Below are 27,623 nucleotides of genomic sequence, written 5' to 3'. Positions count from 1 at the left end.
AGACTTCTGGCCATCCAGGGAGTTGCAGCGCTCACAAGGCTAGACGAGGAATTCTGATCCAAAACAAGGTTGCAGACAGACGGTGGCAGACTTGCTGTCAGCTCTTCAGCCATCTAGCTTAATGTCTGCACTGTTCAACTAGTGCCATTTTTGACACTCCTAGTGCAGCTAGAAATCCTGTGAACCAGTGCTATACTGGCTCAACTGTGTAACATTAAGTTGTTCTAAGGTTATAGTCAGCTACACCTATTGGCCTCACTGTTAAGAGATTTTAGCAGCTCACATAACGCATTGTCAGGATCTGAGAATTTTCTTCCAATGGCCTGAAGAGTGGTTCCAACCTTTTGACTACATAAAATGGAGAAGAGTTCTCTTCATTAGTACAGCTTCCTAATAAGTTTCTATACAAAGTGTTATTTACCTCAGTACCTTTATCCAGTCTGAGTAAGTAACATGCTTTTGAGAATTCTACTTTTAAGTATTTTTGATCTCACAACCATTGCTTTTTTGGGGCTGTTTCACCTGTGGACTGCCTTTAGTGTGTCTCTTGTTTGTCATTTATATTTCCTATCTTTTTTTGACACTATACCAAACTCCTGTATGTTTAATACCTTTCCAACTTCCCTTACCTCAAGAACATCAAGTTCTAATGTGTTGGTAGCTCTCTCAAAAAAACAAAAACAACAACCAAAAAAACCCAAAAACAAACAATAAAGCAAAACCAAAGTTAACAAAACAGAACAATTTAAATCTTTGTTGTTAGAGTAATCTGGCTTTTTAACAATAACAAACTACCAAACAAGTGGCCGTTAGCACAAATTCTCCTTTTGGTGCATCCCTGTTTGCTGCTTTTAACAACACATTGAGCCAAGTGTTATATTTAGGGAAACAGAGCCATATCCTTCCAAGCTTCCATTGCCACATCCCTTTTTTGATTATCTTTCAGTTACACAGATGTTACTGATTCTCAGGGTCAGTTCTGGAACTTGAGCTGTTTTAAATTGCAGTTTTGTTCTAATGACTGTTTCAAACAACCCTGCAGTCTTAGGATATGCACGTTAAGAACAGATCCACTGTTGAAGTGTTAATGTCATCTGAATTAACTGTCATACACTTTTACTCAAGTGCAAGATTGGGCAAACTGCTGTTCTTGTATTTCCCAGACCATGTGAAGATCTGACTGGGCTACACCCCAGTTTGTTTTGCTTACACAGAAAAAAAAGAAAGGGACTCGATGAGCATCGCTGAAGGTGGTGATTTGGTGGTGGGTGGGAGGGATGCTTCAGAACGGCAGAGCATCCTATTTCCTCATCATTTCACCAGTGTTAATATTCAAATGCTATTCAAGACTTCCTTAAATCCAGTAGCTCAGAGCATTTTACACTTTCACCTACAATGGTTAATTATGGCTTCTTGATATTTAAAACTTACCAATTTGAGCCATTTTTAGCGATGCTCTTCCATTCTCTTACAGTACTGTAGCAAACTTCAGGCTCTTACTCTTCTAGTGGGTAACACAGATTGTTCCTCACACCAGACCTGTCTTACCTTCTCGTATACGACCCTTTTTCACTTGTGGCTAAACCTTTCTATTCTTGTTGCCGAGTTAACATATCAACCTGAAAAAAGGTGGGGAGGGATGTCTGTAAAAAAATGCTTTTTCCTCCTGTGCCTAGGTTAAATGATGTTTATCACTGGCTCTTGTGGAAGCATAAAACATCACACAAATAAATGATAAAGAATATATTGGGATCTGTGTGTGTGGATGTGTCTCAATAAAACTGTAGCTGCTCTAACATTTTTAAGACACTCTGCAAAGGTTTCTGTTCCAGGATTCGGTGGGACACAAAGTGTTTTAAACCTACAGCACAGACCTTCCAGAGGCTGCCTGCTGTTTCCAAAACTGATGAATATAAAATTGTATACAGACCTTCAAAAAGAAAGATATATAAATTAAATACGCCACTTACATCTACAAAAATAACGTGTGTGTTAAATTGATTTGGTGCCTCATCTTAAAACACAGTAAATAGAACTGTTTGTTAATTCTTCAAGTGCACCTACCTCTTGGTGCCTCTATCACGTGGTAAGTTCTGACATTTTTGATTTCCTCATCTGTTACTGAATTTCTCATCTGACTTCCAAAGATGATAATCCTAGTAACTAGGCAGAGGAAATGTTCACATTAATGACACGCTTCAATTCTTGCAGAAAAACAAAACAAACAACAAACAGGAAAAATACGGTAAGAATTTTCCAACAATAGCATTGTTAAGTTTTAAAATAAAACCTTTACAGGGAGAGTGGTGAGGTGCTGGCACAGGCTGCCCAGAGAGGCTGTGGATGCCCCATCCCTGGAGGTGTTCAAGGCCAGGTTGGATGGGGCCCTGGGCAGCCTGGTCTGGTATGAAATGGGGAGGTTGGTGGCCCTGCCTGTGGCAGTGGGGTTGGAGATTCATGATCCTTGAGGTCCCTTCCAACCCTGGCCATTCTGTGAAAATATCAGAAACACAATGGAATAACTTGTATAAAAAGTAAATGATAGTATCCTAAAAAACAAAGCCTCTCCCCCCCAAAACTGCTTGGTGTTGTCCTGGGACGCGCAGGTTTGCTTGTCTCCATCACTGCAGAATGTTCCAATTTATTTATTTAGAGAAAAAAACTATAGAGAAAAAGAAGAGAAAAATCAGGGTGTGTCTCTATGCTGAGATACATGTAAGCCACCTTCCTAATGCCACACCTCTAAGTTCAAGAACTTCAGACTCAGAGACATATAACCATACCAACTGCACAATGGGACTGCATTGAGATCATACTTACACAGACTTGTGTGCTATTAAGGCTGAGAGGTTCCTCAAGCTTGAGAGACTGTGATATTTCATTCAAAGTAACTTTATTGCACAATTCATACACAAATTTTAATATACTGAAATGTCCTTAGCTATTAATACAATCTACAATGCTTAAATTACAATTTCACTTTAAATCTGTAAGAAATCTTCACTTTAGTAGAAGAAATGTCACTTTTAATGCCCCACCACCACCAGAAGGTTTTCGTAGTGATTCCCATTTTAAGGTCTAGCTCCAGGATCCCATTGCCATGCCCTGCTGCTGGGACTCCTTTCTAGAACTGTTTGCTAGATGTAATATTTCAGCCTAGGAAACACCGCCTGCACCACATTACTGAGCTTTCAGTGTCATGGTATCTATCTGCTGCCCCATCTAACATACAGTACATTTGACAAGGCACGCATTACCTACATCACAGCCATGTGACTTATAAGCAACTTAATTAAGAAAGCTGTACAGAATACAAAGTTTACTTTTCACTATTTGATTAATTTTTGCATCATTTTATATAGTACTGGCAAGCGTCATTATGCTACAGGTAATCTGTTTGCATTAATTACAAAATTACATTGTAATAAGTTCATGTAAGTTCTCAGCAGTAAGTTAGCTTATAAAAGCTCAGTTCAGAAGTATAATTTTCAAAAGACTTGAAAAATAAAGTTAGCTGGATGCATATTTAGATGCTTTCTCTGTTCCAGTAATATAAAAAACACCTTAAAAATTCCAGTGTTCTGAATACAGATTAATGCAAGCTCAGAAAGCAAACTGGAACCAAACTGGTGCGCGATTAAGAACATTTGCAAATATTTTAGTGGAAAATCCCTGACCATTATTAGTTTTCAGCCCAACCAAGCAGTCCAAACATTTTCTGAAGAATATCTCATTGACATCAAAGGATTAACAAAGGAAAATAATAACTCTCAACAATATACATTCATAAATTAATTTTTAAACAGTTAAATAGAGATTTACACATTCTGCTCTCTTGGCTTTCAGATGATACAATAAGAGTACTCCAATGGGTGTCATATGCTGCTAGCGAGAAATAAAATAGAGAAATTCCCAAGATTTGGAGGCTGACGTGATTAAATTATTTTATAGCAGCCAATTAAAACAAGTAACCTAAATATGCATATCTGTGTGTGCACAAGCCTTTTGGTTGAGAGTTATTCCCTGACAAAAGGCCGTAGTCCTACAGCATCATCAAATTTAAACAAGTATTGCAATCAAAGAGCCAGTCTTACAGTAAGCAACATTTATGCTGATATGCCCTAAAATGATACACTGGAGTATTTCCCTCTCAACAGCCTCAAGATAAAAGAGTAGTCTTTGTTAATATCAAAAATAGATGTATTCATTCTGCACAATAGCGGTTGGTTTCCGCAACGTTATGGAAGCCAAACGGCTTCTGAATGCTAGTGATGACAATTTGTTCTAGAGTCTCTTAGCTCTTCTAAGGTTCAACTCTGCTAGACAGATGCATTGCTGTGCTCTAGTTCGATGTCCCTTTCCACGTGTCTAACTCGATGTAAGCCATGGCATGTGACACAACTGTTCTCCAAGTAGAAGATTCTCCCTGCCACCCAAAAGCATATTGCACTTGTAGAGATACAGCACAGCACGTCCGATTATCACCTTGCAATCCTTAGTATTTCTCACTTCACTGCTTTGAAATCTCACAGGAAGCAAATAATACCACAGCACCAGGCTAAACTACAACTTCACTGCTAATTAGAATAAAGTCACTCTTTCAGAAATGCCTAATGCTTAAAAATAATTCCGGCTGTTCCTGATCAAAAAATATAGGAAGTGATTTCCTTTTTTAGGATTGTCTGTGAAACTGTTTAATGTTTTCAAGCTAATGAGACCATGCTAAACATCAAACTGAAAAAGAGATTACCTAGTTAGAATAAAGGAAAACGCACATGTACATTTACACAGATGTCTGCAGCCTCCAAAACAGATTTTAAATAATTAATTCTAAAACTGGTAGCAGATCAAACAGAATTATTATTTTTTAAATCTGTAAACACTAAAAGATGTAGTAATTGGCAAACTGAAGAATAGGTAGCACGCTGTCTTTCAAGTTTCAGCAGTAGAATTCCAAGTAAGTAATTAGTCCTAGCTCATCTTCATTCATATTTGCCATGAATCTAAAAGGGATGGCTGTTAAGGATGAGTCCGGTGAGGTCAGTCCATCTGGTGTGGTGCATCTTTTGCAGCAGTGCACTGTGATGTTCAAACAGCAGTTAGCAGTTGCAGCTGTGCTATGACAAGTAGCTTCATCTAGTAGTCAAAATGTTAAGATCAAAAGTTATTGTTAAAATAACCTCTGTAAATGTTTAAAGGTTTTGCTGAAATTACACGTTAGGACTGCAAACACATAAACTGGCTCACATACCACATGTCTTACAAGTGTAATGCAGATTCACAGTGGCCAAGGAGACTTAAGACAGACTACAGATGAACGACAAGAGGTAAAACCAGACGTTCGTGACAACAAAAGCTTCAAGTACTTCTACTCTTGGCAGCTTGTTGGTCAGTGTCAGGGCCTGAGAGGCTGGCCCACCTCATCTACCATGTTAAGGATGTAAGTAGCGATATCATCCTCAGTAGGTGCATCTGAAACCACCCAAGAATCACCTGCCCCAGTTACTTGGCGACGGCAGACAGGACAGCTCCTGTGACGATCACTCCTGTCAGAAAGCCAGAGAAATGAGGATTTTTCATTGGTGATCTCCTTCTGGCCAAAAAAAAGCCCCCACTTCAACGAACACCACCAACAAATCACCAACAAAACAAACCAACCCAGTGAGAACTTCAATCATCACATTCATTGGATGAGACGTCCGGAATCCTTCTTTTGTTTCAAATCTTTTTTATGAGGAAGATGGCCAACAAATCTGAATGCAGCTCTACTTTTTCAGTAATAAATGTGGTGTCCTGCTCTTTAGTTACTCAGGATCATACATGCTCTAGTCTAAACTCCAAACTCTTCCTATCTTTAAATATTTAGCTAAGGTGCATCAGAAACCAGTCCCCATAAGCTTCCTCTGCAGAAATAAGAACCCTTTTCCTGGGTCAGTCAGCCCTCTGAAGTTCAGAATTGGCCCTCAGAGACCTATCACCTCCCCCACTAACACAGGTGCCCGAAGCAGTTACGCCTCTAAACTGGTAGACTGTTACTCGCCAAGCTAAGAAGAGAAAAACTTCAGAGACTGCATACTAGAAAGGAACGGTGTAACTGGAACTTAGTTCAGCTGATGCATCAGCCATGGTGGAATATAATCTACTCTGCATCAAGATAGTTAAACTAAGCTTTGCAATGCTGACAGATTTTAAAGCACTTTCCTAGAAAGACAGATGACTGACTATTCACAGATCCACTCATTTTTGCTGTCTTTTTCTTACACAAACATGGTATTACAAAAATAACTTATTGGTAAGCCTCTGAGAAAGCCTCAAAACAAAATTCTTGAGTGTTGTATGACTGAACTGTAAAATCATTTGCATTAACTAATCAAAAAAAGTCTAACCAAGGAAACTCATAGTTAAAGCTAGACTGCCAGAACACTACAAATCCCTGCAGGTCTTCTGTGTGGCCAGTGGAGAGCGCTGCTCTCCTACAGAAAGCAATTTCTGTTTTCCAACTGATGTGCCAGACGGATGCAGAAGCTGAAAAGCTGTTTGCTTGAAGAATGAAGCTGAGCACATATCTTAAGAGATGTTATACATAAATTCCAATGTGCTGCTATTAAGAATATTTTCCTAGAGAAACTCTGATATATTTAAGTTAGCAAATAGGGTACTTGCTTCAAATGAAAGCAGAACATATGGAAAAAAATCCCTTTGATAGGTATTCCCCAGTAATAAGATAGTTCAGCTTGCCTTCATATTTGCATGCTAACTACTGATTTTTTTCTCCAAAAAGCAGCTTTTTGAGATGCTGTGAAGCACAACAAGTCAGCATCAGCATATGCCCTGTTTTCTTTAGTTTCTAAGCAAAATTGCAATGATCTGTAAATAAACATTAAATTGTACGCCAACTAAGGAATCTGTCAGACCAACAAACAAGTCTGATAGACAGTGCAAACTACAAAATGATAAATAACCTTTAATATGTATTACCATTTATCAATGCACTTCTGGCAGAAACTGTGAGCACACGGCAAGATCAAATCAACACGTCCATCCATGCAAATGCAACATTCATCTTCATCTGTCGGCTGCTTAAGCCTGCAGAAGAGAAGCAGTGTTTTCTATCAGACAACAGATAAGTTTCATGTTTGTGCCCTGGTAAAAATACATTTCACATCAAAAATACTGACGGACAGCCCAGAATCCCTGTACTTATCCTCAACAACGATGTAATTTTTTGGATGGGGCAGTTATGTCATCCCAGCCCATGTCAGCCAACATAGCCTCAAGCTACCAGCAAGCAGCAGCAACTGAACTAGACTAAGTTAGAATTTGCCATTTATTTTTTTGGCCATCTTGTACTTTTGGTGTTGCAAAGGGTTATGCAAATTCTTTTCCATTTCAACAAAGGAACTGTAAGCTGTAACTTACATTATTACAAAGCACAGGAGTGAGCCAAAGAACAGAAACACTGTTTACACTAAAGGCAGGACAAGACAACAATCTGCCTTCCTCTCACAGACTGTGAGGCTGAAGTATTTCAGAACGAACTTTGTCAGACTGGCAAATGTGACAAAAGTATGCACCTTAAAAGGACCCATCACCATAAATGCATGTTTACTAATTTCACATGCCATCAAAATGCCAAGAGAAAAATTATTCCATGGATAGAAAAGAACAGTTTTAGCTTGCAATACACTCCTTGTGATTGTTCCTTCAAATTAAGATTCTCTCCCGAGCTAGTTTTCCAATTAAAATTCCATGTGTTCTTGGAACAGAGGAGAGTTCAAAACTTAAATCCCCCGCTGGAACAGACGCATTTTGTCCATCTGCAACTTTTTCAAGTAATGGATACCTGTATCTCAAGCTCATAACACTAGCAAACTGAATATTTCCATCAACAAGACTTCTCAAGCATGAGGAGGTACACCAAATCCTCAGCTTCCACTGACCTGGACACGTAAATATTTATGCATTTACAATCAAGTCTGACAGATGGCAGCAGAGGGGCACTCCGACAAAATGGTGTCTGACATGGAAGCGCAGATGAAGCACTGGTGTGTCACTGAATTCCTCCAGATGGAAGAAATGGCACCCACTGACATTCATCAAAGCTTGCTAAACTTTCACGGAGACCAAACCGTGGATGTGAGCACACTGATGTGGTGGGTTGTGTGTTCCAGCAGTGGTGACGGTGATGTAAAAGACAGGGCAAGTTCCAGATGGCCATGCACAGGTGTCATACCACAAAATGAAGAGCAGCTCAATCAGCTTATCAGTTGCAAATCAGCTAATGGTGGTGTCTGTGTAGAAAATTATTGTTTTGTAGCTGAGAATTTGCTCTGTCAAAGAGTGTTATTGTGCTCTTTGTAGTTTCCAAGGAAATAAATATGAGGCGTTAGTTTCCGAGCAACCAACGTATAAGAGTGACAAACTAAGGAAATGCTTGTCTCCTCATTATCAGAAGGCATAAAGCAGTTATGGATATCTTGGAATAGGAAGTAGATGTCCCACAGAAATAAGGTATTATTCCAGTGGAAGAAGTTCAGATAAGAAGGAGAATGAAACAGATAATATTTGCTATATTTGGTCAGTGACAGCCAGTTCTTCTAGAGCTGAAGAACATCTAAGGATTAACAGAGTTTAGGCAAACTGGAGGATATCACAGAAAAGCAAACAGACATCCTAGGTGTAACATACTTGGTGTTTTAGCCTGTATTTTTCTAGAAGACTTAAAAAGCTTGGATAAAATACAATTGGAAAATACCTGCTCACTAAATTCCAGCATATCGTTATCATATTAGAAAAATAAAGATTACAAACATCTCCATCTTGAAGCCTGAAAATGAAACGAACCCAGCAAACCTTGTATCTACTCACTGACTTTGGTAAAACAGAATTTGTTTTGCATAACCATCTGGTTTGTTGTTACGGCTTGTTAGACTATTTCTAGAGAGACACGTAAGCCAAGACCATTCATATTTGAGAAAGAGCAGAAAAATACGCTTTCCTCAACAAGCCCAAAATTTGCTACCTGATTCCAGCATTTTATTATCTCAACAGCTAATAATTAAAGATTATATGTTCCCAAACAAGAGAAATGGGAAATTAAACAAAAAGAGCACATTCTGCAGTTCCCTGACTGAAAAAAACCCACAACAGCGGACTCTATGTATTTAATAAGAACAACGCTGACTCTCTTCTCAATCTAACAGCTGGCATATAACACTCTGAGCAGTGTCAGCAACTCCACCTTAGTTAGGAAAGAATTAGAACTAACTCGAAGTTAAAAGTAAGGCATTGCAGTTGCAACAGATCCACATAGAGAAATGGTGAGAAGCTTCTTGCTGTTCAATTCAGTTTGAGCTGAAATTATTGCAGGTGTTGACCTCAGTCTTTTACTTTTCCTCTAGCTAACAAAGCAGGATGTCAACATGTGTGAGACAGTTCACATTTTTCCAGTCTTGCGAGTTAAATTATTACTGCAATTGATGAGTTTCTAGTGGCAACAGATGGGAACTTTCACATGCCAAAATGTAGAAGAGGAAGAGAAAGTTTAAGTGGAACAATAACAGAATCTGTTTAAACAAACACTGTCAAAACCTTTAGATTTGTAGCTGCAGCTGATTCCATTTCCTTCTGCTTCCTTATTCAGGAGGTTCAGCATATACCATGCTTATTATTAAAGCTGACCACTAAAATGATTGTTCTGAAAGCTAAGGTATAGTAGTGCCAGCAGAATATCAACAGAATGTATACTGCAGTTCTCTTGACAGAAGACCGCACCTGCCAAGTTCTCTCAGTTTTGATCAGGGAGGCTTTCTACTTCAGATTTTATACAGAACTTTAATGATATTTATGCTGTAACTGTGGTCAGAAGTACATCAACGTACCTTCCCATCCATAAGCTGGCCTGGGATGATGACACAGATGTCAAACTCTCAGCAGCTTCTTCAGAAGTACCACTTTGCCCAAGAGCCCCTGCTGCTTGACTGGTGATGTCTTTATAAAGTTGAACAAACTGATACAAGTTCAAGATTCTTGAAACTTCCACGATGCCACTTGTTTTATTTATCTTAAGAAATAAGAATTGTTTGCAGTTATATATCAGATTTTTATTGGAAATTGTTCAAAATTCTTTTTATGCACTGCAGTTCTCATGACAGTAGCCATCTAAACTGCAGCCTACTCTGGCAAGAATTAACATCTGCAAACACAGCTCTTCTCTGTTTTCTTATGAAAAATATTGCAGTTATGACTACATTTCTAGGAGAAGACAATTATGTTCACTGCTCAAATGGATTAAGGTGTAAGCAAGAAGTGACCCAATGCCTAAAAACTGTGTTAATCTTAGAAGACGAATAGAATAATCAGTCATTTCACATTTCAGCTTAAAATAGCAATGGCGGCTGCCTTAATGAAAACTAAAAGCAAACAAACTGGCAAGTTCTTAGTTTCAAACAAAATCTGAGAGTTGGTTTGGCTGTAACTGTACATTAACAATGCTCGCTGGCTTCAGGATTGTTTAAGGATGTTATCTGATAGGATACAGAAGGGAAAAATCTCCTTATTAGAAAGAACAGCCTTAATAAGTTTTGTCGAGGTTCCTCAAACTAATAGTTAAATATTGACATATATATTAATAAATACTATAAATTATAGATCAGTTTTGTAAGGAGTCAACATACATACAGTTATGCTAGCTAAACCAATACTGTTTGAAATTGCAGGCTAACTTCACCCACTACGGACATAAATTTGCAGTCTGTTGTACTATTTGATTTTCACGTATCATAGGCTGGTCTGAGTTAGAAGATAATCTTTAAAGATCATCTAACCCATCACCGCTGGACTCATCTCACAACTCATACGAATTAGTACTTAACAGGCTGTAAGTGCACCACAGGATAATGCTACTTTAAGCTTAGTCGTGAAAATGTTTTTGTTAACCTGCTTTTCACAGAAATGCAGATTTTAGACTCGATTTGTCACAAATAATATCCTTGAATACATTGCCTGTCTCAAGTGCGTTAAAAGAAATCTAACAGGTGTTGGATTTTACCAGTCCTCAAACACCTACAGTCAAATTAAAATCAACAGTAATCTTACCTTGGTACAGATTATCCGAACAACCACCTTCCAGAAAGCAGAAGAATCAGAACCAGGTTGCACTTCAAATAACAGATGTTTCTCTTGCCCAGAAGCTAATTTTGCAGTACTGAAATAAAGAAAAATCAGTCTAACATCACGTGCCCAATCTGCAAACATCAGCAAACTCAGTTACTATAGTATCTCTATTGCTTACCCCTGTGCTTTTTCTATCCTGGAAGGCATTTTATCACTACTGCCCAGAGACATGAAATTTAAGAGTAGTAACCATCTTAGCATGTCATTCAACATAAAGCACCTCAGTCGTTTCACTTTAAATTGCACAGTAAATCTCACAAAACACCAGCATCCTTGGCAGACTTTGTAATTCAAATATACTTTAATTGTTTATTACAACAATCACACAGTCTCGTCCAATCTAAAACAACTACTTCCTTATCATTTGTGCAAAACAAGTATGCAATTACCATCACCTGCAGACAAGGCATACTTTTGCTATATATACTAATAACAAAATAGTACGCTGCAGGTGACCCCTGGCTTTTTCTTTTTTTCCCCCCATGGAACACAGGCACAGAGGTCGATTTCACAAGAATCAAACAAATTATAGTACTTTCAGGTTGAAGTAAACACTGTCAAGAAATAAAAAACTTGAATGAGAATGGTATCTCAGAGTTAATTACACTGAAATATACTTAGATTTTCTTACAAAACATAAGGAAACATTCTTCAAAACTGATCTACCCAGAAGGCAGCTGTCTGTTCTTGAAGGTGCAAAAGTCATTAGAAAAAACATTACGCTGTCTAAGACAATTTCTAAACTGAACACAAACTCACATTACATTAAACAGTAAATTCTACCAAAACCCACATGCAACAAAACCCCTTTCAGCACATATTTCTTCAACTCAGCTTGTTTTATATCATAAATACCGAGTGAGCGAAAACAACAACTCTGCTTTTCTATTCCTTTCTTTTTACTGGCAACATATTAGTGAAACAAAATGCAAGCTACAAAAACAAATGTTACTTATGCAGCCTTTTTTGGGGGACTCTTTTGGCTGCTGGTTTCAAAGAGTAAAAGACGCATCTCATCTTTAAAAGAGGAACAGCACTGCATGTCCAGAGATGTGGGAGAAATGGTCACAAAAAGTTCTGCCTCCAGTTCTACCTTCCCAGTGTTGCTGTATTGGCTTTTTACAGGGCTCGTGTTTCTACTTTCTACTACAAATGATAGGAAGAAAGGAAGCAGCACAGCATCTTCAGTTGATGGAGGATAAGGGCACAAGGGTGATAGGTGACTTGAACTAAAAGATGTGTTAAATGTTGACCTCTTGGGATCTTCTAAGAGTGAAGTAACACCAGCTGGAAGAAAAGTGACTTTAAGGGTGAGAAATGACTTGGTCTATGTGCAACTACAATCTTTATAAAAACTATAAGATCCAAAGTAAATATCTGAAAACCAGTTGGTTAGTTCTGGCTTAGCCAGCACAGAGGAATACATTGCATAGAAGTTCTTTGTAAAACATGGAAAAAAGGAAACAAATGAACACTTACACATCATTAAGTTCAGCTACTCTTCCTAGAAACTCTTCATAGGTTAGGAAACCACTTTCTTGAACCAAAGAAGCATGCTTTGCTACTTTTTCTGGCAACTTGTTCATTATAGTTTGTGTCTGGCTTGAAATCTGTTGACCCATAGTGAAGTTCTTCAACTCAGTTCCATGGAAAGTTCTCATTCACTTGTAAAGTGTCTGCTAAAAAGAGGGTTACATTTGAGTCTTCTATGGCTAGCTGCTCACATCTTTCTTGCTGTGTTAAACTTTAGCCACCTGCTAACTAGACTATTCCACAGTAACACAATTTAACCAAATCAGAAATGGAGCCAAACAGGAGAGACCGGAGCATGGCATTACAACTCAAGAAATACATGTTCCTTCTCATAAAGCGTTCCTTGTATTCCACAGACAGTGACTGCACCACACAGCTATAAATACACCCAGCAAACATCTCAAGATTATGGCGGCAGTTTTCGTTTTCACTATTGAAAAAAGAAGTGCTGGTAAAAAGACTCTGCTTTGGGATGCATTACTGCGCAGATGTGCTCAAGCCTCTCCAGTTTCAACCTATGCCACCATCATCCCTTCACACTCAAGTCTTTTCCCCCAGCATTTGTCACAAGGTTCCCTCTGCCTTCTGCTTCTGGAAGGCTTCACCTGCTCTGCCGCTCGTTCCCTCTCGCTAACCGTTAGGTGGGACTAACATCGCGATTTCTCCTTGCTTCTTATTCTGAAGCAGCAAAGGCACCCACTTCGTTTTGCCCGCAGTTTGGTGCTCGCGATTCAAGCCGTTACTTTCACGTCTTCAGAGACCCACTACGGACAGAGGCCTATAGCGGCAAACTGCCTGCGGAATAGCATCAACCTTAAGAACCGAACAGCCCGGCGACGGCCGCGCTGCACAGCCCGCAGGAGAGGCACGGCCGAGGGACGCAACCGCACCCCCCGTACGCGCGGCCACAGAGAAACGGCCGCGCTCGCGCCAGGCCCTCGGCGCCCCGCGCTGGAGGCGGGACTCTCCAGCAGTTCTCCGAAGGCGGCGGCGCCCACCCCGACGGCTCCCCGGTCCCGCCCCCGCGCTCGCACCCCTCACCCCCCCTCCCCTTCCTCCTCGGGACGCGGACGGCGGCCTCACCCCGGCAGCCCGGCATCCCGCTCGCCGCCTCCCGACGGCAGCCCGGCGGGGCCGCACCCCGCGCCCGGCGTTCGGCGCAGGCGCGGCGGCTCTCGGCGCGCCGCGGTGACGCCGCGCTGCCGTTGGGCGGAAGGGGGCGCGAGGCCGGGGAGCGTGGCGCTGCGCGCGGTCGGAGCTCCTGACCCGGTGAGCAAGGAAACCGGGAAAGCCAGCCGCGGCCGTAAGCGATAGGGCGCTTAGGGACAGGAGTCCTAGAACAGCCTCTGGAGGTCACCTGCATCCCGACGCTTCGAGTCGTAATTGCAGAAGTCGCGTTCCGTCTGTCGTTCAAAGCGGAGAAAAGGAGCGGTGCTTCTCCTGCTTCCCCTTCCTGCCCACTTCAGTCGCGCTCTTCCCACGCCGCGGCAGCCCGTTGTCCGGGGCACCGCCTGGGCTGGGCCGGGAACCCGCGGCTCTTCCTGCGAAGCGAGCGGCTCCGCGGCCGGAGGTCAGCCGGCAGCTGTGCCGCGGGCGGGAAGCGGGACGGGGCCGCGGGCGGCGGACGGGGTGCCGCGAATCACCTGTATGGGAACGCGAGCGGAGCGCCGGCTCTGCGGCGCTGAGAGCGGTTAAAAAGGAAAGGCGTTTGACAAGAGGCAGAGACGCCCTTTCTGAAATCTCTCCTAAGTTTCTGGTGGTGCCAGGTGAGGGTTTGGGCTGCTAGACATCTTGTCTGGAAGTTCATCGAGTGTTTGCTTTGCAACTCCATTAAGCCGTGAGCAGGAACATCTTATACTAATCCAAACGTGATGGAGCCGTGCTCAATGTACAGAAAATATCAAGCACAGCGCTCACTGATCTGCTATTTGTACCTGGCTTTTATTGCTGACAGGACGGTGTAGCAGCTTCATTTTAGCCTTTGTGATGTTATTTGTAAGTGTAAGAGGGAGCAGGTTCCTTGCTGCTCTGACTAGGCCCCAAGGCACAGCACTGAGAGCTCCAGGAGGGTTCATGGAGGGTGAAGCAACCCATGCATACAGCCAGGCAACAGAGTGCAGGTCGGGGTGAACACTGTCTGAGTTTTGAAAGTAAAAGAGATGCTATACCCTTTATAATAGGGCAACTTCTTCATTCTGTTGACAAAAGCAGATTTAAAATAAAAATGACAGCAACAGCAAAAAATCAATAACTACCACTTGCTGATGAGGAAAAGAGAAGTGGGTAATTTCTTATCTAAAAACTGGAAAAGACAGTTGTTAAAGGGCGAAAAAGTCCAGAATTACCTTGTATCCATTGCCTGTGTGCTTAAGCCCATATACTTTTCTGACACCCTAGTGACAAGTGATGGCTGTGGATTTCCTGATGGCATTATTCCTGCTTGCTACTCACTGCTTACATGGCACAGTGTGCTTTCATTATGTGTGCAAGCAGAGATGCACTGCATTCCTGCAGCACTCGGTAAGGAGAGGAACTACTTAATTGAGCAAGGAGGGCTGTACTTAACAGCTTTTCTCTGTTGAAAATGTTCTCTGCTGAAGTTCTGTGGATGGGCACTTTAAATTAGTGGTTTGTGGAGCTGTGTGTAACCACAGTCCTTCTGCAGAAGTGGTGGGCTGTGTTTCAACCCAGCCCAGACTCCTGGAGCCATAAAATCTCTCAATGCTATCAAAAACAAAAAACAAACAACAGGTGGCTCCTCTAAATAGGCTATTAGCAATACCCTACCACTGTCTGTCTAGTGGAATGTATAACAACCAGGCAAATGTTAGATTTCTGTGAATCAAAAGCATGAATTGTCATAGCCAGATATTCTGTGCAGTAGAAAACAGCAGGTACGTGTATGTGAGCAGTTCTGTTACTATTCTATTTAAGACTTTTTCAAGTTACTTGATCTAAAAAAACACCTTTTTGCCATAACTTCAAATATAAAAGTTATCTAAACCATGTATTCAATAAAATATTTGGTAAATTGCTGGTTGTTTTTTTTCCATTCATATCCACTAATCACTTCTGTAACATTGAGGTTATATGAGATCTTTCTCCTATAAGACAGTTTTCATGAGAATAAATGGTCTAGACAAACATCTCTACCAACTTTCATGTTTTATGAAGTACTCTAAATGCCTTATACCACTTGAAGCCTTTATTTGGAAGGCCTCACTTAAATACACACAAAGACCTTAAATATAACCATTGTAATACAGCTCAAGGTTCTTTTTCCCTGTCAAATATCTGATGCAAAAGAATGATACAGATTTTAATAAATAAAACAGTGAATTATATGATGAGGTTGCCTTAGAAAGTTGTTCAAGGATGCTGATGAAGATCAGCATCTTTGTACCCTTCTTTTGGTATTGGAATGGCAGTGGGCCAATCTTGATTTTTTACTTGCAAACAGACTTATTCTGTTTGTAAACAGACTTTTTAAAAAACAGTGTGTAACTACTTAATGGAAATAAATTAACCTACTATTGTTTTACTTATGACCTAGTATTGTTTTATTTTAGGCATTAAGTTAGCAGATCACCCATACAGATATAAAGGAATTTTTCATTACATATTGATGTGAATTTCATGCAAATAGTCACACACTCGTGTCACTAACAGCAAATTTGGATTTACTTCTTTGTTAAGAAGTGAACTGTAATATGGATGTTTTATTTATTTCAAGTAAGATACCATATTCTTTTGCAAGAGCATTTATAGCTGAAGATGTAATTATTAAAAAAAATGCTTTCATATGTTAAGATGAGAAAAAAAAATTCATGAGTATTTACAGTCACCTGCATTTAAAAGCATTGCTAAGTTATGTGCTTTGTTTTGTATATTTCTAAAAAGAACTGTACGTTTCTCCTCCCTCTTCTGCTGACCTTAAACTTCCACTTCTAGACATTTTACTGTGGTTTCAGGCTTGGCTTTGGCCTCTTCTACCTTTTTTTCATTGTTCTTTGTTTCCTTCTCAAGTGTTTTGTCATTTGATGCAGTCTCTTTGAGAGTCGTAGTTTCAACCATTTTTTTCTGATTCTTGTTTGAAAATGGGAAGGATTTCTTGTACCTTTAAATAAAAAGAAAGGATATTAAAGCGGAAACACTGACATTAGTTTAGTATTTTATTTGTTGAGAGGTACTACCAAATATCTAGCATTTGCTTTCTCTGCTATATTCAAGGCAGAAGTGCCACAGAAAATAGCAGCAAGTGGGCTCACTGTACTTTTAAAAGCAATGTGCCTTTTAAAGAAATATTTTCTGCTTTGTGTTTGCTTTATACAAACCGTGTATGTTCAGGATTTGTGGTACATAATGATAATGCAAGCTGGGCAAGAATGTTAAAAATGGGCACAACTTTTTGATCTCTAATGATCCTCTGTGTTGAAGATCTGTTTAAATGGCTCAAAGGGGGTAAACAAGTATTCTTTTTCTGAAGGATAAGTGTTATTCTCTCGAGTCTGACATTGAAAGAAACAAAAGAAAGCTGCATAAATAGGCTTTTATATATACAGTTGCATGCTTAAATATTGCTGTCTTGGCAGACAGCAACACTCCACACTAGGTGTGACTGATTAATCAAAAATAGGTAATATTGGTCTGATTGCTTTTCTAAAAGGGCGTAGCGACAATAGCAACAAAAATTAACTGCAGAACAGCAGAGCTGAAGATTTAATTCTTTGTTTTACAGTTACCTCATTATTACAGCCCTCTTTAGCTGTATTTATGAAATATTCACTGCCTGTACTCTAGGAGTTAACTCACTCTAAGAGAAAAGATAGAAAAACCTTACTTTTTGATGTAACAGACTGCTAGAAGAACTGAAATAATGAAGAAGATGACTGCCAGCACAAGGAGTGCAGTGGGGATACCTAGAGATAAAAGGGAGGTAAGCATAAAGGTGTTATGTATCTTTACACTGGACTTTCTAAAGGCTTATGAACATAAGTCCAGATTCTTCTAAAACCAGCCTAGTGTAAAAGGTATGTATGGACACATAGACTCATAGAAGAATAAAAGTAAGCGATCTCAAAACCTTGGTTACTCCTGCTCCTTGTTTTGAGAGGCTAAAAGCACTCAGGCACTCCTTGACAGACATTTGTCATACTTGTCTAATCTGCTCATCAGAGATTTTTTTAAACAACCTACTGAGAAAATACGTTTTTGTAATTCACTGTCCTTCCATTTAATGCGTTTTTCCATATATTTAGTCTATTTTCCAGTTTCTTTTTGTTAGGATTAGTTTTTCACACCTTGTATCTGGAAAACAAATCACTGTTCTACTTACAACTTTCTTGGCTTTTACTTTTCAGATCTGGCTGTTTTCAATTATTCAGAGCACATGGTGCTATGCTAGGACTTTCTCAGAAATGCATTCACCCCAAATCACATTAACCACAATGAATTTCCACCATTTCATACATAAATATTACCAAAAAGAATAAAATATTAAGATCTTATACTTAAAAATTATGTAAAAAAAAACCCTTTTTTATAAGCTTTGTGACATTTTATTCTACTTCAAGGTTCAGCTATATAAAAAAGAATGCTGGAGTAGCAAATAAAACCAGCAGTAAGCAGTTTTACTGCTAACATCTATCTCACTAACGAGCTATTCTAGTTAAGGAGCACTGCCCTTACCTCCAAAGACAATACCATCATTCCTAAATGCAGCAGGGTAAGTGTGGTATTCCTCTGGCATTGTTGTAGTAGTCCCCTCTGTTGGTAATATAGTTTCAGTTATACATATTATCCGAAATCTCACGTTTTTCAGGGTTTGTTCTGGTTCAGTTGCAGTGGGCACTGCTGTGGTGTTCCCAGTCAAATCTGAACCTGAATACGCAGTTAATTCTGTTGGTACACTTGATGGTAGTATGGTTGTAGTTGGGTCTGGTTTACATGAATTAATTTGAACATCTATAGTAGGGAAAGGAAATACATAAGATTATAAACATTTAGAAAAATTGTTGTCCAGCCATTTCCTTCTGGAGATCATTTGCTTGGTCAGAAAAGCATTATCTAAATCTGGCAAGCTTTTTTCAAACAAGTGGCTAAAACCATTCGTGTACACTTTGAACCATTACTTATATAGTTGAACACTTTCAGTGGTATGCATTTTATAATTGCATACCACTGATGATTCCTTCTGAAGAGTATTTATAGTAATAATCCATATTAAAAATAAATAAATAACCTGGCCTCCTGCAGAGAGAAATCTTAACTAGAGATCCAAGCTTCAAAAGCATTTCCATTATATAATGGGAAAATAAATGCTATTATTTATATTTTCAAAGCATACACATGCACTGTTGACACTTTTGACAGTATTGATTTCCTAGGAGGAAAAGTATCCCATAAAACTTTCAGGTAAATCAGGCACCAGAGCAAAATGAACAATGAGACAGTTCTGCTGGTGCCTACAAAGAAACAAACACCAGGCACATTCTGAGATTAAGTCATTTAAATGATGTGAATATTGTCTGTATAAAAATGTGGGTGCAAGTGGACGTCTATATGTAAATGCAAAATCTGACTACTGAACTGGCTTGTGTGAAAATATGAAAATTCACTTTTTTTTGGTGAAGATCCACATTTTGAAAAGCTGTAAAGATTTTGCTAAACAACAGATTACAACATAAATAACGGGAAATGACGTATGTACTGTGCTCCAAATGAATCCCCTGGGAAGTCTGGTGACGCAGTTACATTCACAGAATAAAAAGCTGAGTAACAGAGGCTTTTTAGTCTTTCTCCACAACAGTTTCCAAATGATTTTTGGTGTTACAACTACAAATGTTTTAGCTAAGAAATGTCTAGAACAGGTGGCATTTTGGCTATTAAGATGCAGAAATGCAGAATCATCACAGTGTTAATTTTTTTAATTATTATTATATATATATTATATAATATTATAATATTATTAATATATAATAATATTAATATATAATATATATAATGTATAATATTATATATTATATAATATATATTATATTAATATATTATATTATATAATGTATTATTGTTATTTTCTAGCCACTCAATCAATTTTCTTTTTGGAATTATTTGCTACCTCCTTAATGTTACCTGCCTATCCAAGATTTCTGATGCAAATGACACGTATTTCACTCACTTCCACTGTCTAGGTTGTAGATAAAAACATTAAAGAACAGCAGTCTCAAGACAGACTCCTGGGGGATGCCACAGGAAATAGGCATAGTCTGTCTTCTTATCATTGTATGGGCATATATTGGAAAGCCATCTTTCTCCTGGTCTTTCCCAACTCTTGTGGACACATCTTTTTTCAGAATTTTGTATTGTTACCTAAAACTCACTGGCAAGGTCAAGGCACTGATTAGAAATAATTTCACCATATACATAATCAGTGATTTACTGGGATGGTTACATAATAATCACGAGTATGGAACACCAGCAAGAACACAAAACCTCCAGTTAAATACTTATTTTCAGTAGATAAGGTAGAAGTAATTAAGAAACAATACCAATCTGTTCTGAATGAAGATCTAATTTACATCAAGACCTAAGTTCTACTTCTGTATCTTTGGTGTAGGAACAGATAGTCAAGGAGGAGAGGAAGGACAGATCTTTTCTCAAACAAAACGTTTCAGATTATGTCCTACAAAAGAAGCTGTTTTGTTTTACTGAGAACAGACTAGAAATTGTGTTGATTTTATGGTCTCTTAAATGACCCTCCATTTAATTTAATGGATACATTTCCTTTATTTTTCAAAAAAGAATCAGCCTTTCCTGAAGAAACCCTCTCTTGGTCATTGCCAAAAAATGTGTATGTTTACACAGGCTGCCTTGTTGCAGATTGTTTACCATCTTTCAAATCACCATACCTAATCTCCTAGACAGTTAAAACCCACTAAATATATTGTGTTGACATGGCAAAAGCATCTTTTCCAATAAGATCTTCCATAGCAACACCAACTTACTATTTTGCAATGGAATGGAATTTCTGTATTGCTTGGAAACGTGGGGTTTTTTTGTTTGTTTGTTTTTCTTTTTCTTTTTTTAACCTTGCAGAGCTAAATAAAGCTTGACAATATTTAAGATCAGGTGAAAGAGTCATCAAATGATAAGAACTTACATATTTGTTACGATATTTTGTATGCAAATATTTTAAAAAGAATTCAAACCCAAACACAAGAAATGTAGTTGTTATACTTACATACCTGAAGAATTGAAGCAGTAAACTGCAAATTTAGAAGCTTGATTAGCACGCCAGTTCACTAGTCCAACGCTGCCCCGACCACATTTCTTATTGGATGTTATACGAGGAATGGCAACCAATCCATCTTTTATCCATCCAGAACTGCAATAAAAGCATAAGTCTTTTTAATAGTAGATTTCTACACAGCTTCACGTTAGGTAAAAGGGTTTATTGAAAATAAAGAAAAACTAATGGATGTTGTATACCTGCATGTTTCAAAGCCGTTTTTCAAAGCCTTCTCAACCTGTTCTTTACTTGCCAGTTGTAGATTCAGTCGACTGCACACATTACTTGCTTCTGAAAAATTCACTTTCTCGTCAAGATACAGTCCTACACCTGTGATCCTGCAAGGTGAAAGCGTGGAACCTGTAATTTAGACATAGATATTCTAAGTTAATTTTATATATTAATGCTAACAGTTATCCTCCATGTAAAATTTAAGATCACGCTTAAGATCACATTCAGACAAATTGCCTATTCTTCAAAGTTTCTAACTCGAGGACGGCAAGAAAGTGATTTCTATAAAAATAACTACTTTACAATAAAGTATTGTCTCAACATAATAGTCTAGAATTTCAGAAGTTTCGACAGTCATTAAATTAAATGTAAATACAGCTGGCATTTGAGTTGTTACCAGATCAGATTCTGTTCTTTTTTCTTTTTAAAAAAAATGAAAAAGATGAAAGTAAAGTTGCACCAAAGCAGTGGGCTGGATTCTGTCAGAGCGCTCTTCTTAACAGAGAGATTTTAAAATAGTTTCTCAGTTCTTTTAAACTTATCTTTCTTTCCTATGAGAGCTGCTCTGAAGGAAACGCCTCATTTTACTATGTTGCCCACAACATCAGAGACAGATGTTGGTGGTATGGAAGTAGAAGCTGAACCTTCACACCAGTATTCTGCTACATGTTGTTGCAGTGTGACAGATGGCAGCAGAGGGGCAGCCTGACAAAATGGAGTTCAACATGGAAGTGTGGATGAAGCAATGGTGTGTCACCAAATTCTGCCAAGAGAAAAAAAATGCACCCAGTGACATTCATCAGTGCTTGCTGAATGTTAATGGTGGACAAACATGCATATGAGCACAGTGATGTGATGGGCAGTGCATTTCAGCAGTGACAATAGCAAGTCACTGCCATTGGTGCAGATTTTTATGAGCATGACATGCATGCTCTCATTCATCACTGGTGAAAATGCACAACTATCAGTGGTGACTATGTTGAAAAAGGGTGTTTAGAAGCTGAGAATTTTCTCTATCAAATAGTGTTACTGTGCTCTTTGTGTGTGTTGTAGTTTCTATGGAAATAAATGGGAGGCATTACTTTCAGTGCAACCTATATTGTTTGGCATGATTTTATTTTATTTTTTTCTTCCATGTACGGTCAACTACTGAATTTGCTGAGTATGAGGCAGGAAGCAGATGGTAGGAAGAGAGAAGATAGATGGATTTATGATACTTTTCCCAAACTCGTCAACAATAGGCAGTTTATCCAGCATTTTCAGGATTCTACATCTGGCACATTATCCATGGCAACTACCTCGGGGAAGACATAGTTTAGGTGGGATTATGCCTGCTGTACTCCTTTAGCCTGAGTTAAGGATGTAGGACAGAACTCAGGATTTTACAGAGAACGGGAAAAGATGTACTCTTTGTTCAGATATTTCCCAGAAGCATATGCCAGAAAAAAAATATTTTTCCTTTTTTTTTTTTTTTTTTTTTGAGTTGCATACAGTAATTGCCATATTAAATGAAAAGGAATAGCCTGTAAGAAGTAATGTCAAAATAGCTACACATTTCCTAGGAAGAAAATTCCCATACCTTGTCAAAATAAAATCAACAGAAAACACAACAAAATGCAACTAGATTAACTGGGTACTCTGGACACACTTGTTTTTTTTCTTGGTATTTGTTTAAGCTTGCAACCATTTCAGGATTTCATTGCAAACAGTCCAGATAACCAGCTCCCACAGGTATTACTTCCTTTCTGGACATTCTATACAGGCTCTGTATGTCCACCAGCTATGTATACTAGTGACAACACCAACTGATCCATCGTTATCATTTCTTAGCAACAGAGGTTCAATTGAATTTTTTGAATGGAATGATAGAACTAGCACCATGAGAAGAGGTTAAGAAGATGTCTAAGCTCGTGTGGAAGGCATAAACAAAGGCAGACTTTCCACTCTTGCTTCCATTGAATGGGGTGCAGTTGGAAATATCTTCTGGTAAAAGATGCATCTCTTCTGGTTTTATGTTTAGTTTAATGGGGTTTAAATGTTGCACAGAGCAATCATTGAACTTGATGGATTTATCTCAGCATCTGCAGAGTTGTGGCCTCCCATAAGCACTTCCTGGTATAGCACAGACCCAATCAGACAGATGGTGAATGAATGAGCTCTTAAGCATCCCCATAGCCAAATCATAGCTACATCCAATCCTGGCCAAATACACTGTGTGAGAATTCAGAGCTCTAAGGCCCAAAAATACACTGTTGCTCAGTGAAGAGGTGTGTGTCAGGTATCAAGAACCTCAAATCTGTTCAAGGAATCCCAGCAAGATGATGAATCATGGCATCAAATTTCTTCAGTTACTGTCAAATATCTTCCTGTCCAGTCAGAGTGTGCTCATGAATGACCCCTTGTATGTCTTCATCTTGGTCAAGCTTCTTGGTATCAGGCAGGTGCTCCAGCGTTGTTTTCTAGATTCCTTTTTGCTAGCAAGGAGCTCTCCATCTTCTTGAGAACTTTTACATTTCCCCTCTTTCTCAGCTGCTGATGCACATCCCATTTTCAAGCTCCCATTCCTTCTCTATTATTTATTACTAATTCTCTTCTCCTCTTACTTGCTCAGATGTCACTCATACTGTTAGTGCTTAATTAAACAACTATTTCCCTTAGGAAGCTGTCTAGATAGTTGTAAAGTGCTATAGTCTTCAGTCATTCAATTACAAGATTATAAAATGAGAATTGCTTAATAGATATAAACAACAATAAATGTATTAATTCAGTACGAGAAAGCTGAGTCATAAGCATTAACACAAGTGATTCTAAGACATGGGCCGAAGTTTTACCTTAGAATTTGCTAAGGATTTAAAAACAAAATAGAAAAGTAAAAGGAATGTTTTGGAAAAAATTATTGGTTCCAATTTGGATTTAGATTTAGATCTTGGTTGGTTTTACAGCATGAAAATGAAATCCAGAAAGAGAAAAGTAAGCTCTTCAAGACTTTTCATCACTTCTTAAAATCACCTCTGACTTCTGTACTAAAGAAAACTCAGTTTGTACAGGAGACAGACTAATCCTTTAAAAGCATTGTGTTTACAAGTTGCCCATAGCTATCATTTTTGTTTGGTCTATTTAGTTAATCTACTAATAACTGAACATTTCCCTTTGAGTCTTTTATAAGAAATCCATTTTACTGAGAGAGGTGGGAAAGACTAGGCAGAAAAATCTCACAAGAGGACAAACTTGTCACAGGACAGGAAGAATGTGTGTAGAGCGTGAGCTTATTCTGCATTAATTCTCTTCTTACTTTTTGAAGAAGCCATTTCTCTCTCTTTGCCTTCCCCCAAGCCCTCACTCTGATTTGTTAAAAAGAGTTTACTTGGGTTGCTGACATCAGGGAGCAGCAAGAGTGAAGCTGCTCCACATTAAAAGCTGAGCAGGGAGCAGAGGGTGACTTCAGCACAGGCATGACAGTGCCTCACAACTAGGGCACAGTCCCACAGCACCCAAGCAGGGTCACACTGTGACAGGTCTTTGGCATCCTCTTTGCACTGGTAGAGCGCAAGACAATGTGTCAGACACAGGAATAATGAAGAAAGTGCATTTGGGAACAGAAAGAGAAATATGCTACCTATAACACATGCTTGAAGTCCACTCTGGACAGAAGGCCAGCTACAATGCATGATCCATCAGTGAAGCCCAGCCAGTAAGTCAGTAGAGGAGTGGGCAGGTCTGGGCACAAGCATGCTGCATACAACACAACTCCAAGGCACGTAGGAATCAGCCATGAGCTTAACTTGACTTCTTGGGCAAATGAGCAGAGAGTACATGAGCAATTACCCTAAGTAAGGCTTAGAAGGGAACTAAAGGGGTCCTAACATCCCTAACTAAGGCATAGTCTTAAGACTCAAGGTATTTCCCCAGCAAAAAATATATTCAGTAGTTGGGATCTGTAGAAGAGTTTACTGTTGTTAATCGTGGAATTTCAACAGGACTTGAACTGAGCATCTGATTCACCCAAGTCCAGGTTTCCTTCAGAGGCCTTTCAGTAGATAAGAAAATCAATTCTCTGCAGCAGTGGTGTAATGTTCCTTTACAAAGGCAGAGAAAGTATTTACTCCTTGCAAACTGTAGTGAAGCATCTGGAAACATTTTCTATCTTCAGAAAGTCTAGTGTAGGAGGCCTCCAAGTTTCACTAACTCACAGAAGACAGGGGTATTATATGACTGATTCTAAAAGCAGGGACATACAATAACATCTGAGGGAAAGGGGTTATCTAAACACTGTAGGACACAGCTGAAGTTGGCAATTCCCTACACTAATTTTTCAAACAGATAGTTTACATAAAATAGGAAATTTGTGTTATATTAAGCAGAGACAAGTGTTTCTGTCCTGGAGATGAGCCACGAGATCCCTGTGCAAGTTTCCTTCAATTTTCCAAACAAAGGAAGTATCAAGATATTGTCAAATCAGTGCAAATAACTGTGTTAATGATAGCACTTTATCACAGAAACTAAGAACTGATTTCATACGGATTTTGCTCTCTGAGGATTGCACAAAACTATTTGCTATGCTATGTTAAATGGTCTATTAAAAACAACAAAGTCACATTTCAATAATTCTAAACTTAATTCTAAATGGATTATCATAATTTTGGAACAAGCAATTCTGTAGCATTTATATATTACTTGAACTTATCAAATAATTAGACTAACAATGAAAGACTCTCCTTATGCTATTTTTCATTGCACTATCCTATGAAGAGCCTGTTGTTTCCTATGCTAGCAAACCTGTTTACAACATATCCTCTTTCCCCCATTTTGCCTGCAAATCTATTTTTTTCCAAGTACTTTTCTGTTCAACTATGATGTTTTAAAAAGTGGGACTTCACATACCTGTTATACAGTAATTTTGAGCCATGAATGTCATAATCCAGACTGATAACACCGCTGAGGTAACTCCAAAATAAGTTGCCATTGTCACAAACTCAGAAAATTGAGAAATTTGAGGTGATTTGTCTTCTGAGCTGAGAAGAATTAAGATACTGGACCACGTCTGAGATAGCCTTTCAGATGACTTTTTGAAAGAAACTTCAGCTGTCACTGCACTGCTTCGTAGAAACCTCAGATGTGTTGTCTGTCCCACTCAAAGGCGAGGTCACTGACTGGAAATCCGTAATCACCCTTTACACTTTCTTTCATGTAGGGCTTGCTGGAAAATTTAACTACTGCTGACTCAAAAAACACAGCTGAGGAAGGGAGATAAGACTGTTAAACTGCTAAGTCAGTAAACACTCTGAAATTAGTTTTTCTTTTGCTGTTTTTTCCTGTTTTACTGATTAACAACACATTAATCATATTGTCTGTTCATCTGGTAAATAAAAATAATTGGCTATTAAATCACAGCAAGGCAGGCAATCATACAGAGGAACAAAATTGGAGTTTTTATTTTGGAATTAGAAGGGCATCCATTCCCCACTGTTTTATTTGCCTTGATGCAACATGTTTACCTCCATCATTTGCCTTTCAGTTCCAGTGCAAAAATTAGTACCATAATAGGTAATTTGATACTTGCTTTTGGACAGATTTGGAGATAAGCAGGATTTCTTGTGAGACTACGCATGGACAGTGATGGGAGCCAACCTATTTGCTGCTGCCTTTTGTGAGCTTTGAATAAACTAATACCAACAGACTGATTCAAACCACAGATAATCCTGGCAGCAGTAACTTCAAAAACCTTCAGGAAGTCTTAGCAGATGGCATAGGTCCCACCTCTTACAGCAGCACATACCATGGTTATGTAGATACTACAACATAGACATCTACAGGGCTAAGTTGCAGATGGCTGCTGTGGCTAACGAAATTATGCCTCCAATACTCACAAACAAATGAAAATCTGGTTGTGCTTCAGCTAGTTTAGAACTGAATGTGGGTAAATCTCTTGGAGATCTTAAGACAAACTTCTATTTATGTCTTTGTTTTACAATACTTACATGCATCTACACAGTGATGGCAATCTCCAGTACTGTGATCAGACTTTCAACTGAAGCTCTAAGAGGATTCACTTGCATTCATGATGTGGGAGAAACTACCAGTTATTCTGCTGCTTTCATGGATTAGTGGTCTGCGACTGTAAAATAATATTAAACAAAACCAACTCAATAGCCTTGAACTGCTAAATATTTTCTGCTGTGAAAACTGATTTCCAAAGTTGGATTCTGAAGAGAGGTGTTTTAAAACTGCATGCTGATTTCTTTTCAAAAACCGTTTGGATGTGGTGCATGACATGGACATGATTTAGCTGCAGGTTGTTAGAGTTAGGGTAGTGTGGTTAGGTTGTGGTTGGACTCGATGACCTTCAAGGTCTTTTCCAATCTGAGTGATTCTATGATTCTAAGTTTACTACCTTGTG

The 27,623-nt window shown here is 38.8% G+C and overlaps 2 protein-coding genes across 2 annotated transcripts; both read right to left on the bottom strand.

The window, feature by feature from the left end:
- Positions 1–5,395: 5,395 nt before the first annotated feature.
- Positions 5,396–12,836, bottom strand: RNF141 (ring finger protein 141; the record flags this gene model as incomplete). Its single annotated transcript, XM_079537931.1, has 5 exons — positions 5,396–5,546; positions 6,979–7,086; positions 9,882–10,063; positions 11,098–11,206; positions 12,655–12,836. The coding sequence occupies 5 exons, from the start codon at positions 12,834–12,836 to the stop codon at positions 5,396–5,398; spliced, it is 732 nt and encodes a 243-aa protein (XP_079394057.1).
- Positions 12,837–16,641: 3,805 nt separating this feature from the next.
- Positions 16,642–26,189, bottom strand: LYVE1 (lymphatic vessel endothelial hyaluronan receptor 1; the record flags this gene model as incomplete). The annotated part of the gene is made up of 6 exons (XM_079537642.1): positions 16,642–16,825; positions 17,549–17,627; positions 18,397–18,672; positions 20,952–21,091; positions 21,196–21,355; positions 26,108–26,189. 6 exons carry the CDS (start codon positions 26,187–26,189, stop codon positions 16,642–16,644), a joined length of 921 nt encoding a protein of 306 aa, XP_079393768.1.
- Positions 26,190–27,623: the final 1,434 nt, after the last annotated feature.

The sequence above is a fragment of the Tetrao urogallus genome (genome assembly GCF_951394365.1).
Source record: "Tetrao urogallus genome assembly, chromosome: 6".
NCBI classification, from domain to species: Eukaryota; Metazoa; Chordata; class Aves; order Galliformes; family Phasianidae; genus Tetrao; species Tetrao urogallus.
This window is presented reverse-complemented; position numbering and strand designations above follow the sequence as displayed.